The sequence below is a fragment of the Podarcis erhardii genome, assembly GCF_964252035.2.
Source record: "Podarcis erhardii genome assembly, chromosome: 12".
Classification (NCBI taxonomy): Eukaryota; Metazoa; Chordata; class Lepidosauria; order Squamata; family Lacertidae; genus Podarcis; species Podarcis erhardii.
The window spans coordinates 22,041,241-22,057,976 of NC_138513.1; the positions used below are offsets into that span (position 1 = coordinate 22,041,241).

The window sequence follows — 16,736 nt, forward strand, 5'->3', positions numbered from 1 at the left end:
CTCCTCGCTGGTTGGTGGCGCCTCCGCCTCCGCTTCCCGGCACGGGCGGCCCTTCAGGCCAACGAGAGAGCCGAGGCCGGCCTGGGGAGCTGCTGGTAGGCCCTGCTGGGCAGAGGCGGGAAACTGCGAGCCACAGCTAGCGCGATGGCCGACTCGCGGAAACACTGAGCGGCTCCCGTCCCCGGCGCCATGGGCCCCGCCACGTTGGGGTGAGCAGGAGGCGGCGGCGGCGGCGGCAAGTCGGGCGCGAGGCGGCGGGTGAGGGGGGGGGGAAGTCGGCTCGCGCGGCGGGAACGCACATTTCAAACGCCAACCGTCCCTCGGCGGGGGAGGGGGAGGCGGTGGCGGCACGGAAAGGGGGCGCAGGGGAAGCGGGCGCTGGACACCGGGCGCTGCCCCCCAGGCGGGGAGGGGAAAAGGCCACACGAGGGGGAAAACCAGGGTGAGGTTTTGGGGGGGAGGCGGTTGGGACTACGGGGGGCGGGGAGGCGGTAAGTTTTGGGGTCTCCGCCCACCACCTTTAAAGAGCTTTTTGGGTTGTTCCTTTTTAAAATGTGGTTTTAATTTGTGTGCGCTGCTCTTTTTGCCTCGCAGGTCGTAACCGTTAGAGGCGAGGAGGGTAAGATGTGACTTCCCAGGAAAATGAAACCAAGTGGTTTGAAGAGCAGCAGCAAAGGACAGCTCCCCTGTAAGTGCCAGGACTTTCCTTTAGTCCGCTAAGGACCGTGCTTCTTTATTATTATTATTATTATTATTATTATTATTATTATTATTATTATTATTAGTTTATTATTTATACCCCAGCCACTGGGTGGCTCCCAGCAAAATATTAAAAACACGATAAAACAGGAAACATTAAAAACTTCCCTAAACAAGGCTGCCTTCTGAAACAGGGATGTCTTCTAAAAAGCTTCAGCCCCTTCACGGATTCATTCCAGAAAGGAGGTTCAGACAAAAAAAGTGTTGTTTCTTCTCCCTGCCAACCCCCACCCCATGCAACGCAAAAGAAAATAAAAAAAGATGACAAAGCTGTTTGGCAGAATCTCAGTTCAAATCTGCTCCCATTTTCTTTGGAAATCCAGAGAGGCAAAATTTTCTTAGAGGAGGAGGAGGTTGATGAGATCTAGATACCTTTTGTATATTTATTATTTGGCGGGGAGTGGGGGGCTTAAATTATGCATGGGCCCCCTTCTAATTTCTGGGTCCAGCACTGATGCAAATCCTTGAATAGCCAGGCTGGCTTCCTGGTGAGATAACGGCCTAAGACTAAGTATTGGTAGTTAAGGTAACAAAGGAAATGGCTCTGTGCCAGAGGACAAATGGGTGGTTCCCCTTCCCTCAATTGGCTGGTAGCTAGAAAGACAAAGGCCAGAGTTGTGAATTGAGTTAGGTGAGCAAGTAGTTGGATAGGCTGGGAAGCCTGAGACTGAACCATGCCTGATTTCTGCTTGAATCCAAGTGTTGTGGCTTTGGAAGAAGCAAGAACTTTCTGGAGTGTTAATACTGTGAACCCTTCCATTGTTGGCTCAGGTTGTATATATGTGTAAATAAACCAGATTGGGGTGGTGTACTACAGTATCTTAATGCGTTAGGTTTGGTGTTACTTAACTTGTGTTTCACTTACTCCAAATGTGTGTGTAACTGCTTTGCACTGCAAACTGTTGTGGGCTGTTTGAGAATTATGCTAAACATTATGCTTATTGTTCAAAAAGGTAAGCAGCTAGTTTGCCTGTCATAGAGATTGGACTTTTTGTTCCTTGTACTGTACAGCTGGGGTATAAAAACTCATCCTGTAGCCAGTTGTGTTTTTTTAATGCTCTAATGAGGAACTTATTCAAAACTTTTGAAGGTTTGGGATCTGTAAGTGAAAGTAAAACTGACTACATGTGTGTTTGTAAGAGTGTTGTCCTATATTTTAACTCTGATATGAAACACATCCACTTGAATCCAAATCTTATTTATTTCAGTGGGATGTGTTCTTGGCTTAGGGCTGCAATCCTAGTAAATTTACTTAGAAACGTCTTTCTCTGAAATCGGTAAGATATGTTCATAAGTTGTTGACATCCATCTGTCTCGAGAAACAATGGAGTGCGCTTCTTGGGATTAAGTCAAACTACTGCTTTAGCAGCACCAAAGTGATCTCCCAGGGGCGAAAGCCTGAGTAGTTTGTATGGAGCTCCTGGGCTGCCCAGAATAACAAGACCCCTCTCATGACCTCATTCCTTGTCCAAGGAAAAGCAGAGCAATATGTTTGGCACTAACTGGGCTGCAGCAGTTGCCAGAAGTTGGCGTACAAGGTGCCATCCAACTGTCTTGTGGATTTTTGTTTGGTTTACTCCTTAGGCTTTTCTCCTCCCAAATATATGCCAGAAGGCAATGGAGGTTTAGGATCAGAGTTTTCCATCTCCCAGATGGACAAACCCCATCTACTCCATGCATAAGTAGACATATAAAATTAGAAGGTTCACTTGCAGTTGAGATCATTGTGCAACATTCACTTGTGAAGGATGTACGGCTTGTTCAGGTGCTCTCTCAAACACGAATATCTTGTTTAAGAGTAGCTCCTCGTGGACCAGATAGTATCACATATATTTGAACGCAGTATGTACATGTACTCGAGCCAGATGCCAGTAGCAGCAGATTGACTTCTGCATCTGAAGCTCTGTCGGCTCAGGCTGGTCAGGGTACAAGGTGGTGATGGGGTTTCTGTCTTTTTTTCCTTTTTTTTTTTTTTTTTTTTTGCTGTAATAGCTCCAGGCTGGCATAGCTGAGAAACCCAAATTGAGCCTTTCTCTGAAGAATGGATAAGCTTAGGGTACAGCAGATCCATGGCTGGCCTCTCCCCATAGCTTCTCATTTTGCAATCCTATAAATAATATTATGAAGAAGGAGGGGACTGTGCTGTTTATCTGACCTTGTGTGACGAGGAGAGGGATTGTATAGTCTTGACAAGTTCAAATATACTTTTATTTATTTATTAGAAATATGGCTTTACTTACCCAGGATGATTTGCCCACAAACCCTTCTAAAACTCCTTAAAAAAACCCTTAGGTTATCAAATTTTCTTTTCTTTTTATTATAGGTGATATGCAAGGAAGAACAGAAAGAAACAAACCTCCCCTGAAAAATGTGAAGAAAGATTCCACAAAATCAGATAAACTAAAATGCAAACCACTTACTGGGAAGGTGTTTTACCTTGATATTCCATCCAATGTCCTCTCTGAGAAAATAGCAAAAGATCTTAAAGAATTGGGAGGGGTAAGTCTGTTTCTGTTTTTTTTAATCTGAAAAATTAGGTCCTCTTGTAATAGGGGAGCCTTCAAAATCAGTCTATATGCCCAGAAGCTTCCCAAGCTTCCAGCTCTAATAATTAGTAATTGCCTCTTAAATGTATGTGTGTAGTCTCACCAACTATGTAATAATATAAATGAAGATTACACATAAAATGTGTGTGAATTGGGAACAATCAATGTATAAAGGAGTAGTCATAACTGTTGTTGGTTGCATAACAGACTGTTATGATGTTCATAATTTCTAAAGTCCTTAATTTACAAAGTGCTTTATAATCCTGGCTCATTTTTGCTTCAATATCATATTAAGTTGAGTCAGACCAAACTTCTCTACTTTCCTCCCAAGACCTTTATTTCTTTGTTCATACTTATTATCCATAGTTTCACCATTCACCCTGAAGATTAGGCATGAAGCCTTTTCCCTTTGATTGTTCTTTCCTCCTTTCCACCTCAAATTCAGTCTGTTGTTAGAAATACAACTCTCCTGTTCTGCTCCTTCACCTTTGTTTGTGCCCTGCTCATATCTCACCTGAATTACTGCAAACTTCTCTGGTCCTCTGATGCCTTGCCTTCATATTATAACATCAATATAGTGCTCTACTACCAAAATCTGCACCTTTCATCGCTTTGAGCAGTTCATCCTCCACTTTAATCCTTTACTTGCTGTCCTCACGCCCTGTATAACCTTCTCCTCATTTTTCAAATCTTTGTGGCCTTGCTCCTCCTTAACTTTGTATTTCCCAACACATTATCCTCGTGTTCTTTGTTCAACTAGTTCTATAATCTATAATGTTTTTTCCTCCCTGCAGTGGCTCTGCCCTTTCCCCTTGTGGTCCCTTATACCCATATATATCTCTACCTCTCTTATTTCCTTTTGGTGTTTCAAAACCTGTATTTTCCAGGAAGCTTTTAAAACAAACTCTCTACCCCAGGCCCTATACCATATTGTAATTAAGCTAAAGTACTGATAATAAAAATAATCACATACACTTCCCTTACCTGCTAGTGCCTCCATTTCACCCCCTTCCTCTATCATTTCCGGTGTCTGTTTTAGATCAGAATCCTCTTGCAACAGGAACCTGTTATACCTATTGTTTGTAAAACACCATGTACATGAATTGCACTGAATAATAATAATAATAATAATTTATTGTAGCTATTATTATTATCTTCACAGTTCCCTGTCAGATAAATCATAGTTACCTGTTGATGTTGCTTGTATGAATCCCTGGAGTCTCTTTCAGAATAATAGTTTTAATGAAATTCTGGGGCCAGTTTGGTACATTGGATACAGTGCTGGGTACCATTAGTTCCCCCTTCTCATAGTAAGCCAAGAGAGCTTGCAAGTGGCTGATTTATTTATCTCTGTGAAACACTCCTGAATCGAAACCCAGTTCTAGTTGATAAAATTCTATTAACTTTCATGTGCTTAATCATATGAATTAGTGGACTGGCCTTTTTCAGGTAAAAACCTATTGTGATCATGCACCATCCTTTTGGCTGTGTCATTTCAGACACAACTTACAGCAGTGTGGATTGTGCTCTGGGGAAAGCACTCAGCTTTGTGTGAAGGGGGCATTGTATGTTAAACTGGTATGAAGTGCTTCATTGTTTTGTAAGGTTTATACTAAGTTCTGAAAGAATACTTTTTTATTTATGTATAGAGAGTGGAAGGATTCCTGAGCAAAGATATTAGCTATTTGATCTCTAATAAAAAGGAAGCAAAATTTGCTCAAACTCTTGGACAAATATCTCCAGTCCCGAGCCCAGACTCCGTATATAATGGTGGAAACAGTTCGCCTCATCCAAGCAGCAGAAGAGACAGGCATGAAGGAAGTTCATTCAAGCTAGTGGACACAGTAAGTCCCATTCCTGTCTCCTTCCCTGCAGATATATTTTTTAAAGTTATGCTGCAAGTCACGTAGAGCTCATTCTTTATAATTTAATCTCTCTTCTTGCAAAACTAGCCGGGGTTTGTGGTTTGTGGCTAATGTTGCGTCAAGCAAAGAATGGCTTGGTGAAAATGATATAGATTATGGTACCATTAACCTGTTCTACTTTGTGTTAAGTCAAGATGTAGTTTTTGAAATACGCAGCCATGAAGTCTGTTGCTTTACTTAAGTTTGTTTAATAATATAATATAATATACCGTATTTTTCCCTCTATAACACGCAGATTTTTTCTCCTAAAAAGGAAGGGGAAATGTCTGTGCGTGTTATAGAGCGAATGTGTGGTCTCTGGAGCCAAAAAATCAGGCAAAAAACAAATCGCGGCGCTGCACGGAGAAGCGAAACCTGAAAAGAGGAAGTGGCTGCTTTCCTGCATTCTGCCTCAGGGTCTTACTGCCCACCCTCCTCTGTTTCGTTGCTGTGTTTGCTGAAACGGAACAAAGAGCAGGGAAAGCCCCTCCCTTCCAGGCAAGCAGAGGGGAATTCCTCTCTGTGCTGCTGGGGGAGAGGGAGAGAGAGGGGGGAAGGGAGAGAGGGGGGGTAGGGGGAGGGAGGGAGGGAGGGGGGAGGGGTAGGGAGAAAGAGAGGGGGAGGGAGGGAGGGAGGGAGGGAGGGAGAGAGAGAGAGAGAGAGAGAGAGAGACAGAGAGATGGCTGGCTTGGGTGGGGGGAAACTTTTGCCTTTCTTTCCTCCCTCCCGTTAAATCCCTCTCCTGCATTCTTAGCCAGCTGCTTCTCTGCACACCCCTCTCATGTCCCTTCTTTGTTTTTCCTTCGCTCCCCACTTAAAATGTGGTTACAAAGCATAGATCCACATGGATCCTCAGGATCTTTGCATTGGGTCACCCCAAATTCACCATCAGATCACATAGCATGTCCATGGCTACAGCCTGCCCCCCCAAAATCACGCACCCACTGTTGCCTGGGGCTGCACTGGTGCAAAAATGTGGTTACAAAGCATGGATCCACAGGGATTCTCAGGATCTTTGCATTGGGTCACCCCAAATTCACCATCAGATCACATAGCATGTCCATGGCTACAGCCTGCACCAAAAAAATCACGCACCCACTGTTGCCTGGGGCTGCAATGGTGCAATAACGTGGTTACAAAGCATGGATCCACAGGGATTCTCAGGATCTTTGCATTGGGTCACCCCAAATTCACCATCAGAGCACATGTCTGTGGCCACAGCATGAAGCCCAAAAATGATACATCCACTGTTTCATTCAGAATGTTTTTCCCCTTGTTTTCCTCCTCTAAAAACGATGTGCGTGTTATGGTCAGGTGCGTGTTATAGAGCGAAAAATACGGTAAATTAATATAAATAGGAATGTTTCAGAAATTTTATCCAAAATTTTTACATTAGTAAAAATTACACTGTCTTTTCAAACAGCTCATTACCCAAATAAACTGCAGAAAGAAATATACAGATCAGCAGTAGTGGGCATATTTGTGCTGAACCTTTTAATATTCATTACTTAAGAATGTTATATTAATGGCTCGACCTAGGTTTAGATGGATAGACCAAAAAATCCACAAACACAGGAGTATGTGATGTAGCCACTTATGTCATAGAATTGTGAAGTTGAAAGGTTTAAATCCCCTACCAGTTCTGAAAATTCAGTACTATAGCACCCCTTTCATGCAATTTTCATGAAATATTTATAATCCTCTTTCTCATAAGATATATGAAGACAATATATAAATGCAATAAATATGCAACATAAAAGTGCAATCACATCAGTAACAGTACAGTCATACCTGGTGTTGCGTTAGGTTCATGTCGCGTCTTTTCGGCTTGCGATCGTGGCAAACCTGGAAGTGTATACTTCTGGGTTTTGCTGCATGCGCAGAAGCGTTCTGCGCATGTGTGCAGAAGCACTCTATCGCGCTCCGTGCTTGCGCAGAGGCACCGCTCTTGTTGCAGACTTTTTTGGGTGCAAACGGCACCCTGGAACGGATCGTGTCCGCAACTAGGGGTACCACTGTATCACATTTTTTAGAAACAATTGTAGAGTATGAAGGGACCTTTGAGGATCATCTAGTCCAACACCCTGCAATGCAGGAATATGCAAGTGGCCTGTATTGGAATCACATCTGTGGCCTTGGCATTATTAACACCATGCTCTAACCGGTGTGTGAGCGGGTTTTACAAATATTTAGAATCCTTGCAGAGTTATGCCTTAAACATTTCATTATGCAAGACTACTAGTGATGAACACAAATGTTCTGTACTTTCTTTCTTTCTTATAAATAGGTACGCATGAGTAGAGGAAAATCTTTAGTTGAAAAAGCAATAAAAGAACAGGTATGTATCATTCAATAAGGTGACTCCATTCTGGCAGGAGTCGGATTCCTGGTAGCCTCATTGCTGTTGCTTACCAAGGCAGGGCAGTGGTGAGGTCAGGGTTGCTTCAACGCAATAGCAGGAGTGTTGGATTGGCATAGCTGGTGTGCCTGCATTGCCTTTACTTCTCTAGCACTCTGTCCTGGTTAAACAGCAGCCACTGCTGCTGGGAAGTCAGATCCACAGCTGCCCTGCACTGTCTGCTTCTATGTGTTTTCTTACCTGCAACTCTCTGAAATGTTTTCAAAAAATAAACCATTCTGACTGTAAAAGTTGTGAAATGGGTTTGTCAGTGATACAACTTTTGTAATAGCCCTTTTGGCTAATTTTGCTTATGTAGCTTTATTGGGTCTTTGGTTTGGACAGTGTGAAAATGTGCATGCAACACTCCCAAGTGATGCTGGCATATTCATACACATGAATATAAAATATTTTAGTTAATGGAAGTATTATAAATATGTGTCTTTCAGGAATTAATCCCCTCTGGTAGTATTTTGTCCAATGCCTTGAGTTGGGGAGTGAAAATACTTCATGTTGATGGTAAGTATTTTTCCAGGGAATTTTCAATTGTTTTAGAATAAGATAATTTCAAATAATTTTGATAATCTTTTCTTCTTGATAATAGATATTAAGAAGTATATTGATCAGAAGAAAAAAGATATCTCTCTGATCAAGAAATCAAGCACCGAAATCAAATGTGCGGTAAGTCTACATCTTCCTAATTCCAGAGAAAAATAATAACAGGTTGAATATCATAGAACAAATGCCTTATATATTTAAGGTATATCTTTAAAAATATATACTTTATGGGCTATAGACAAATTATTCTCCTCAGCTAAGTAGCATAATGGTTTACTCATTTGTGCATTATACCAGAAAAATTTGGGTGTCCACTTGGTTTTGGTATGATCATGGTCCAAGAGAGGAGGAGGGTGAGCACCTTATCCTGAAATGAGAGCAACGAATGGGCCTTTGTGGCAGAAGAAGAGGAGAAAACCTAGTCGCCCTTCTAAAGGAAGGAGTCTGGTAGTAGCTATAACCTGGAGAGACAGCTTTCCCTCCCCCAACTTTGCTAGCCTATTAGTGATCAACATTGGGGGTGGGGATCTGGAAATGCATAATGCAATCCTATGTACGTTTCTATTCAGATGTAAATCCCACTGAGTTCAGTGGAACTTACAGATTATAGGATTGCCAACTGATTTCTTCCATCTGTTGGAATACTATTTAACATGCGCGTTTGACTTTTCTAAACAAAACTAAAGCTTGCCATGTTAATTTTATATACTATGTGAATATATCAGATGTTTTTAATAATAGGCAAAATATCTGAACTATTTGATTAATTAAAAATTTCACTAGAGTACTTATTGTGATCTAAATATTATATTAGATGAGTTCTTTCTTTTTTTAAAAAAAAATTGGAATAATTGAAAATAAGGAATTACAACTCAGTAGTACAAATTAACAAACTAAATTTAGCATGCCCAAGGAACTGAATATTAGAGAACTATATTTCTGCTGCTGTGTTCAAATGATTGGGTAGCAAGTGATGTGAAAAGCCTAGGAGAGTTGCTGCTGATAAGGATAGACACTACTGGGCTAGTTAAGCAAATAGTATTATATATAAAGTAGCCAACTTGTTTCTGTATTGTTAAGGGGTTCATTTAATTGCTGAATAGCTAGCTACAGGTAGGAAGAAGAGAGACTTGCTTTTTTCTTTTGCTTCTTTTTGAAAAAAATATGCAGGGAAGAGAATAACCTCGTTGCACACATTCCCCCTAGCTGTAGGCCTTTCTATGATCTGCTTGTGTCTTTTTACATCTCTTAGAACTACATACATAACTATAAAAGTAGACAAGATGTGACTTGTCTTAAAATACAGTTCATCAGTTTTGCCAATAAAATTTAAAACTATACTTCCCATTGACTGGTTGGTTGCTGGTCCACGGCTCTGGTCTCCTACATCACACAGTCAACTATAAAACGTGCACAATTGAATAAATCAAATGAATAAACTATAATAATAATTTCTTTTTAACAGGAAAAAGAGTCAGTTGATCAGAAAACAAAAAGTAAGTATTCAAGACATGAATAAGACTAGTTATTTATTTTACAAAAAATAAAAAATATTGACTGTTTAAAAAGAAAACTCTTGATCATTTATTCTAGGCAAGGTTATTAATTTATAGAATAGTATAATTTTCCGTAAGCTATTTGTTACTTGTGTTAGAAATAGGAATGTTCGTATAGTCTGGTAATAATAAAAAATTTTTTACTACATTCTTTTGAACAGATAAACTGAAAAATCCTTTTCTGAAGGTTGAAGACAGAAGACGGTAAGTGTTATTTTCAGATGAATTAATATTCCATTCAACACATGTCCTCCAAACCATCTGCTTTCTTCTTGGAGGTTGATGACAACATTTGATACAATGACAATATAATCTGCAGGAAAACAATGCAAAGCTCTAATATGCTGGAAGGATTTCAGTAAGACAATTCCTTTTGTGCTAGGTAATCTATCAGAGATGATAGAACAGTGAGGGGAAATAAATTTGCAGAGTTCTGTATGTAGTGGGGGGGGGGGTCATAAGAAGGTAGATTATGACATACAGTTTATTGGTGGAATTGCTCTAGATACCATATCTGGCTATCAATTGGTTTCTTATAGTGCAATCTTAGGAGTTCAATAGGATTTACTCCCAGGTAACTGTATATAGGAATGCAGCCTTAATACCATGTTTGCAGTAGCATGGCATGTATTTAGACTACAGCCTCCACTTCCAGCAGCTTGTAATATTCACAGTAGCAAAATACCTTGGATTTATTAGTTGGTTTTTTTATTGAAAAGCACTGTTTCTTACTCCTTTTTTATGTTAGATGTTTTAAAATCCAGGTATGTACACCTTCATACAAACTGGTACTTCGATCTTTGTAATGTAACCAGCTCTTCAAAAACTTCAGTTTTGTCTCTTCTTCTCTAGTAGTTTGACCCAAAATCTGCATTATGGCTAAGGAAGCACAAATTTGGTGGCCTTATGTGGCCACACTCCCATGGGTCAACTTTGACAAGTGGGCAGAACAACTTTCTTGCCAGTCACCTGGCATCATTATGATACAAGATGATGGACAAGTGGGCTGACTGTTGGGCACTTGACAACCCCTTCATGAAGCACTTTGCAAGCCCTGGGCAGTCAGTTCCTCAGAGGCTGACACCATGCATTTCTCATAGTGAACTTTCTCTCGCAGCTAATCCAGTTGGAGAACTGAAGCCTGCTTTTCCTTGGCAGTGCACAATTGGGAGTGCATTTACAGCTGCAATTCTGCTTCCCTCACACCTGACATCATATTCAAGGGGAAATAACCTCCTGCGCCACTGGCTGGAAGTGCCCCACCCGTGGTGCAAAATTTATTTATATAGACGGAGAACAAAACATTGCCAATTTTTCAATCAAAGTATTTATCAAACTGGGTTATTTTTCTACAGGGAGGTGGAGAATGGAGGGCACAGTAGGTGATTCATTGCAAAGCACAAACCTGAGTAAAAGAACAAGTGTATATGTGGCTTGAACCCTATAAAAGGGAGGTACAGAGTTTATATAGCAAAGAATAATAGAGTGTCAACATTGCTATAGCAGAGTGGCATACACCACAGATAACACACTACAAGCAAGAACTACGGAAAAATAAGTTTTTAACATATTTATTGCTTTTTTGTATGTTCAGTAAACCTGACTTATTTTTTTCTCATGTAGACGCTACAGACCCTTTTACTTGCAACTGTCCAGCTTTCCAGTTGTCAACTATTCTAATCCAAAACCTTACAGTCCATTTGAAACAGAAAAGAAGAATATAATTGCTCATAAGCAAATTGAGAATAAACAAAGGTAATTGAAGAGGGATGTGCCAAAATTTGGTAAAGGGCTAAAGAGGATGGAAGCAAGCTTGGATTTTTACACAGAATTCAAGACCAGTTTATAAGCATGTCCTATATTCGGTTAATCTAATCACACACATTATCGTGCCTACTAGTTAGTTAGTGAGCCCCCATCACCATTAGACAAGCTGCTTTGATTTAATGGATTTTTAAAAGCTCAGTTTATATGTTAGAAGTTAGACACTGCTAGTTTAGTCTGGATTATATAAGTCTGCCTCTGGTTATCACAGCGAAAGAGTGGATGCATGAGTCATTTATACTTATTTTCTGCTCAAATATCCAGATATGCTAAAGTGGTGAAAAGAAGTTTATAAATTTTATAAATAAAGAAAAACTACCCTGAGAAAAACTATACTGTTAATTTTGTTTGGGACTGAAGAGCCCATGTATGGAGGACAGGAAGCTTGACATGAAGCTGAGCAGAAAGGAAGCAAACCAGGGGGTAGTGAGGCCAAAGAAAATATGGTGTCTGAAGAAAGGGTGCAGAATATGCAGAAATCTCTGAGAACAGGTGGATGAGGGAAGGAGCTTGAGCCAAAGGGCAGGGGAAACATAGCTGAAGAAAAGAAGATATGGGCAGGAGAAAAATCACTTTAGCTAGAATCAGAAAGAGGATGTGTGCTCTTTTGCAATGGAGGCTCAACAGGAATGGAAAGATTGGGAGGTTGTGTTTTCTTATAAGTAGCTAGCTGGGTCATGTCTTCCAGACATTGTATAATGCGGGGTCAGGGGAGAGACCTTCCAGCGCTAAATGTTTAGCCACTGAGTATCCATGTCTCTCTGTTAAGTTCCACAGGGTTGGTATATAGTTCAACAGTACATTAAAATCTTTAAATCATGACGTTCTAGGGCCATATTTATGCAGCTGGTTACTTTGAATCAAAATGCTGCAAGTAATATTGTGCTATCATAGTTGGATTGAAAGTCCTAGTTCCTATGAAAAAAAGTTATTGTGAATCCCTGAGTTGTGCTCTTGATGATCTTGCTTATTCTCTTATAGAATATATGAGTAAGATAATTTTTTTCTTTTTCATGAACAGAAATCCAGCAAATAATGACAAAGGGAAGGGCCCAGTTCAGCTTCCTGCAAAACATAAAAAGAGAAAAGGGTACTGTGAATGTTGTCTGAAGAAGTATGATGACCTTCAAATAGTAAGCATATATTAACTAAATAATTGTGGCTTATTTACTTGTGATGGATATACCTAAATTACTTCCAGATATTTGAGGAGATATATTTTTTATGAAACCTTTTTCTCTAGAACAGTATTCCTATGTATTTGACTCATTCACAGAAATAGTTTAAAGAGCTGATATAAAGCTTGTAATGACATAGGTTCTTTCTCATTTTTGGTGAAGGTGAATTCCTTCAATATTGTATGAGACATAGCTTACGTTTTGGAAGTGACTAAATCACCAGGTATTAAATCTCCTGTAAAGTAATCTTAAATAAGTTGTACCTCCCATGGGTAGGTTAGTCAATATCATTGCTACTCTTGCTAAATTAAGCATAGGAGCTTCAACAGGGATGTGCGTGTGTATATTATATATTCTTATAATTGTTTTGGAATCAGTGAGTGCTGTTCTCTTCTAAGGGAAGATTATTATTATTTTTAGACAGGTTATATTAAGATTAGACCCTCCCCAGGGTGCATCAGTTAAACTTAGTACCATCATCTTTTTATTTTTATGCTGCTTTTCCATATTTAAAACCATACTCAAGGCAGTTTAAAACATGAAAGGATTTACATAATCACAAACATAACAAAAGTAGTCATAAATAAAACACATCACAATGTATACAATCAAACAGCAAATCCCACATACATAATAAAAAGGTCTAAAAATAGAAAATTAATATTGATGACAGCAACAAAACTCTCCAATAAAAACATCTAAACAACATCCCAATCCAAGAGTCTGTTCAGCAGCCTCAGCTTTGGTAGCTGGAGTCAATCAGGGCCCTGCCGTCCCAGGTGGAAAAAGACTGGCAAAGCAGAGAGCTGGTCTTCCAGGACTCACAGCCAAGATGTAGCTTTTGTCTCTCTGTTTGTGGGTATTTATGACATAGACAGCAGCATATGCAATTAGGCAATATGTGATTTGGCTATAGAGTGAGGTTTCAAGGAAAGCTGTTTCATTTTTAGTAGCTTTGGCTGCCAATGCCCTACTGGTGGATGGGTAGTACAGTTGGATATATTAGAGCAAGAATAGCCAGCATCCTATACAGTGGTACCTCGGGTTACATACGCGTCAGGTTACAAACTCCGCTAACCCAGAAATAGTACCTTGGGTTAAGAACTTTGCTTCAGGATAAGAACAGAAATCATGCTCTGGTGGCATGGCAGCAGCAGGAGGCCCCATTAGCGAAAGGTTAAGAACAGTTTCAGGTTAAGAACAGACCTCCTGAACTAATTAAGTACTTAACCTGAGGTACCACTGTATTCTTGAGGAGCATACTTTTATCCAGATAGTGAAAGGTCTGCAGACAGGGACTGGTATCTTCCATAATGAGGTTGGAATGGCCTGTAGATAAGGACTTCCTAGTAATGGAGCACAAGCAATCAGGCATATCACAGTAAATAAAAATATGTAAGCTTAGCTTACATGTTACATTTATCTTTTATATATTCTATTAATGTTTGAAGTCTGTTTCTTACAACTTGAAAACAATTTTGTAGGGTCATCAGGTGTCAGAAAAGGATAATTGTAGATTGTGGTTGCATTTAAACAGTCATAATAAACCAATAAATGCTTAATAAGCCAAGCCTTTTGCATAGTTTACTATCCTGGCTTATTCCAAAACAGGTAACCATAGTTTCCTGGTTCAGATAAAAAGGAAAGCTATGGTTAATTAGAGTATTCTTGGTTTGATTACTTGTGCCTCAAAAGTGCTCTCTGTATGCAAGGGAAGATGCTCACACATATATTGGTTTATTAAGTCAAGATATAATCTGAACTGGGTCTTTATGGTGGTTTTAAAACTTCATTCTTGTAAAAAAAATCAATCATTTATATATAAATATTTTCTTTAGGAATGCTGTTGATACATTTTCCCCCCTAATTTCAGCATGTTGAAAGTGAGCAACACCAGAACTTTGCTCAAAGTTCTCACTATCAAGTTGTGGATGACATTATTTCCAAGTTTTCTTGTAACTTTGTAGAGTTGAGTACACCAAAAATTAAAAGGTAAACAATTTTATAAGTTCTTATAGTCAAATAATTTTTATTTTCAGCTAACTTTTCAAAAATAAATGTTGGTTATTTTGTGTACCTCCCTCTCCCCTGCCATGATTGTTCCACTTCAGAGGTTCCCTCACAAGTCACTACGCTTTCAGAGCTGATTTAGAAAATTAATATAGGTCTTGACCATTTTGACAGATCCAGTTTTGAAGTGATCAGCAATACAGTAATGACTTTATTTGGTGAAGCTTTCACACTGACTTCAGCTAACCCACTATCTTTTGGCCCCAAAGAGTGAAACAGCCTTTCTGATGCTATTGTGTAAAGTAGCTTCTACAGGCACCACAAAAGAATGTGTGTTCATCTCTTTTGAAGGCTCTGTCTATAAAGAACAGGGTTTGGTAGAACCATAAGCAGAATTTTTCATCTACAGATGACGTGCTTTCTGACAATTAGGCAGTACTACATACAGGACTGGTGGAAGATCTGGATTACTGATACAATAATAGGTATAAGAATTGCTATATACTATATAGCCTGTTTCTGCAGTTTCCAAAAACTATGCTGACAGCTCATCAGGTCATCTCTCTTACTTGCAAGGAATCTAGCTGTATCCTTGGCACTTTTAAAGCTATCTTTAAATCCTTGTCTCTTGCATAAGATGCTTGACAAATATGTGCTGTGAGAATGAATGCACTGAGAGAAATTTTCTAGCAGTCAGGTGCATCTTGACTTCTACACACCAAGAGTGTGTGTACCAAATAGTTTGTCACTTTGATAGGCATAATGGTTGCTTTCCTCGGGTGCCCAAATTTGTGCCAGATTGTAAACCTCATGTAACCATTTCACAACTGGCCCATGTTATTTATGATTTACTACTAGTAAGTAATTTTCATGTCTTCTTTGAAAATTCTTTTTACATTTTGAAATGTGTGACTTCCTTGATTTTAGGAGGAAGTGTAGTGTTGGACAATTTGCTCCTCTCATTGGAACAAAAACAGAAGAGCTGAAAGAGCGGTTGAAGAGGCAAGACAGTTCACTGAGGTGGTATTCTAGGAAAAGCATTACAACACAGGCACTGAATGAAGGTTCTCAACACCTGGAAATTTATCCTAAATCTGCACACAAAAATTCTACCTCTGAATCTTCATGTTCTGTATATTCCTATCACACCATCTGTTCTTCAGAAGCATCAAGAAAAGTCAGTGGCAATACTGAAAGTGGTAAAATGCCCAAAGCTTCAAATTTATCAGAGATTGCTTTATCAAGCAACTTAGTACATCTTCCGCCCCAGAAAGAAAGTAAACAATGCATGAAAAACTTGCCTGAAATTTACGAACACTATGAGCCTATTTCAAGACAGAATTTACAAGGATTATCAACAAATTTAAACTCACTACATGCTCGGATTCCAGGCTCTGAGTTTAGTGAAAGGCAAAACATATCAAAGCCAAAACGAAAATTGAACCATACAGTTCTTCTGCCAGCAAAATGTCTGAAGAAGGTAGACACTCGTTCGGCAATTGACCTTCGGGTGGAGAGCAGCTGTTTTCCGAGAGAACTCACGGTCCTTCTAGAGCCAGAAAAGCCATTGATTAGTCCTCCCTCAAACAAAGAGGCCAATGAGTTGACGGACGTTAATATACAAAGCTCACCAATAAAACTCAGCAGAAAAGCCATGCATTCCATAGGAAGAAATAAAAACGGAAATCAGAAACAAAAAATGGAGTTATGTTTACATCAGGCTGATGAACTACCTGTTCCAGAAGAAACAAAAAATGTACAAAGCTCATCAACACAAGCACTGTTGCAGTTATTTCAGACCAGCGAAGCAAATTCTGATTTTGGGGGTTTCTCAAGCATACAAGAGAACAAAGATTCAAATTTAATGAAAGACACATGGGAAGACCAGCATACAGATGCTTTGTGGTCTTTGTTTTCTACCTCTGCCTCTTCGTCACCATTTATTGGATTTTAATGCTGCTTTAATTAAAACGATGAGTTTTGAATAAATGTGGAAACTGAAA

At 39.6% G+C, this 16,736-nt stretch overlaps 1 protein-coding gene across 2 annotated transcripts; it reads left to right on the forward strand.

The window, feature by feature from the left end:
• The first annotated feature begins 66 nt into the window (after positions 1-66).
• On the forward strand, positions 67-16,736 carry DBF4 (DBF4-CDC7 kinase regulatory subunit). Of its 2 annotated transcripts, none has more exons than XM_081834678.1 (13): positions 67-209; positions 595-688; positions 3,083-3,258; positions 4,955-5,149; positions 7,497-7,547; positions 8,057-8,126; positions 8,212-8,288; positions 9,631-9,661; positions 9,883-9,925; positions 11,345-11,476; positions 12,567-12,678; positions 14,597-14,715; positions 15,661-16,736. In XM_081834678.1, the coding sequence occupies exons 2-13, from the start codon at positions 643-645 to the stop codon at positions 16,685-16,687; spliced, it is 2,079 nt and encodes a 692-aa protein (XP_081690804.1). In that variant the 5' UTR covers positions 67-209; positions 595-642; the 3' UTR covers positions 16,688-16,736. The 2 variants fall into 2 exon arrangements, with proteins under 2 accessions (XP_081690804.1, XP_081690803.1); XM_081834677.1 differs by lacking the exon at positions 67-209 and adding an exon at positions 309-442.

Coding starts and splice junctions, on each gene's coding strand:
- DBF4 (XM_081834678.1), top strand. CDS start 643: ATGAAACCAAGTGGTTTGAAGAGCAGCAGCAAAGGACAGCTCCCCT. Junction 8,289..9,630: donor GCACCGAAATCAAATGTGCG/GTAAGTCTACAT, acceptor TCTTTTTAACAG/GAAAAAGAGTCAGTTGATCA. Junction 12,679..14,596: donor AGTATGATGACCTTCAAATA/GTAAGCATATAT, acceptor CCCTAATTTCAG/CATGTTGAAAGTGAGCAACA.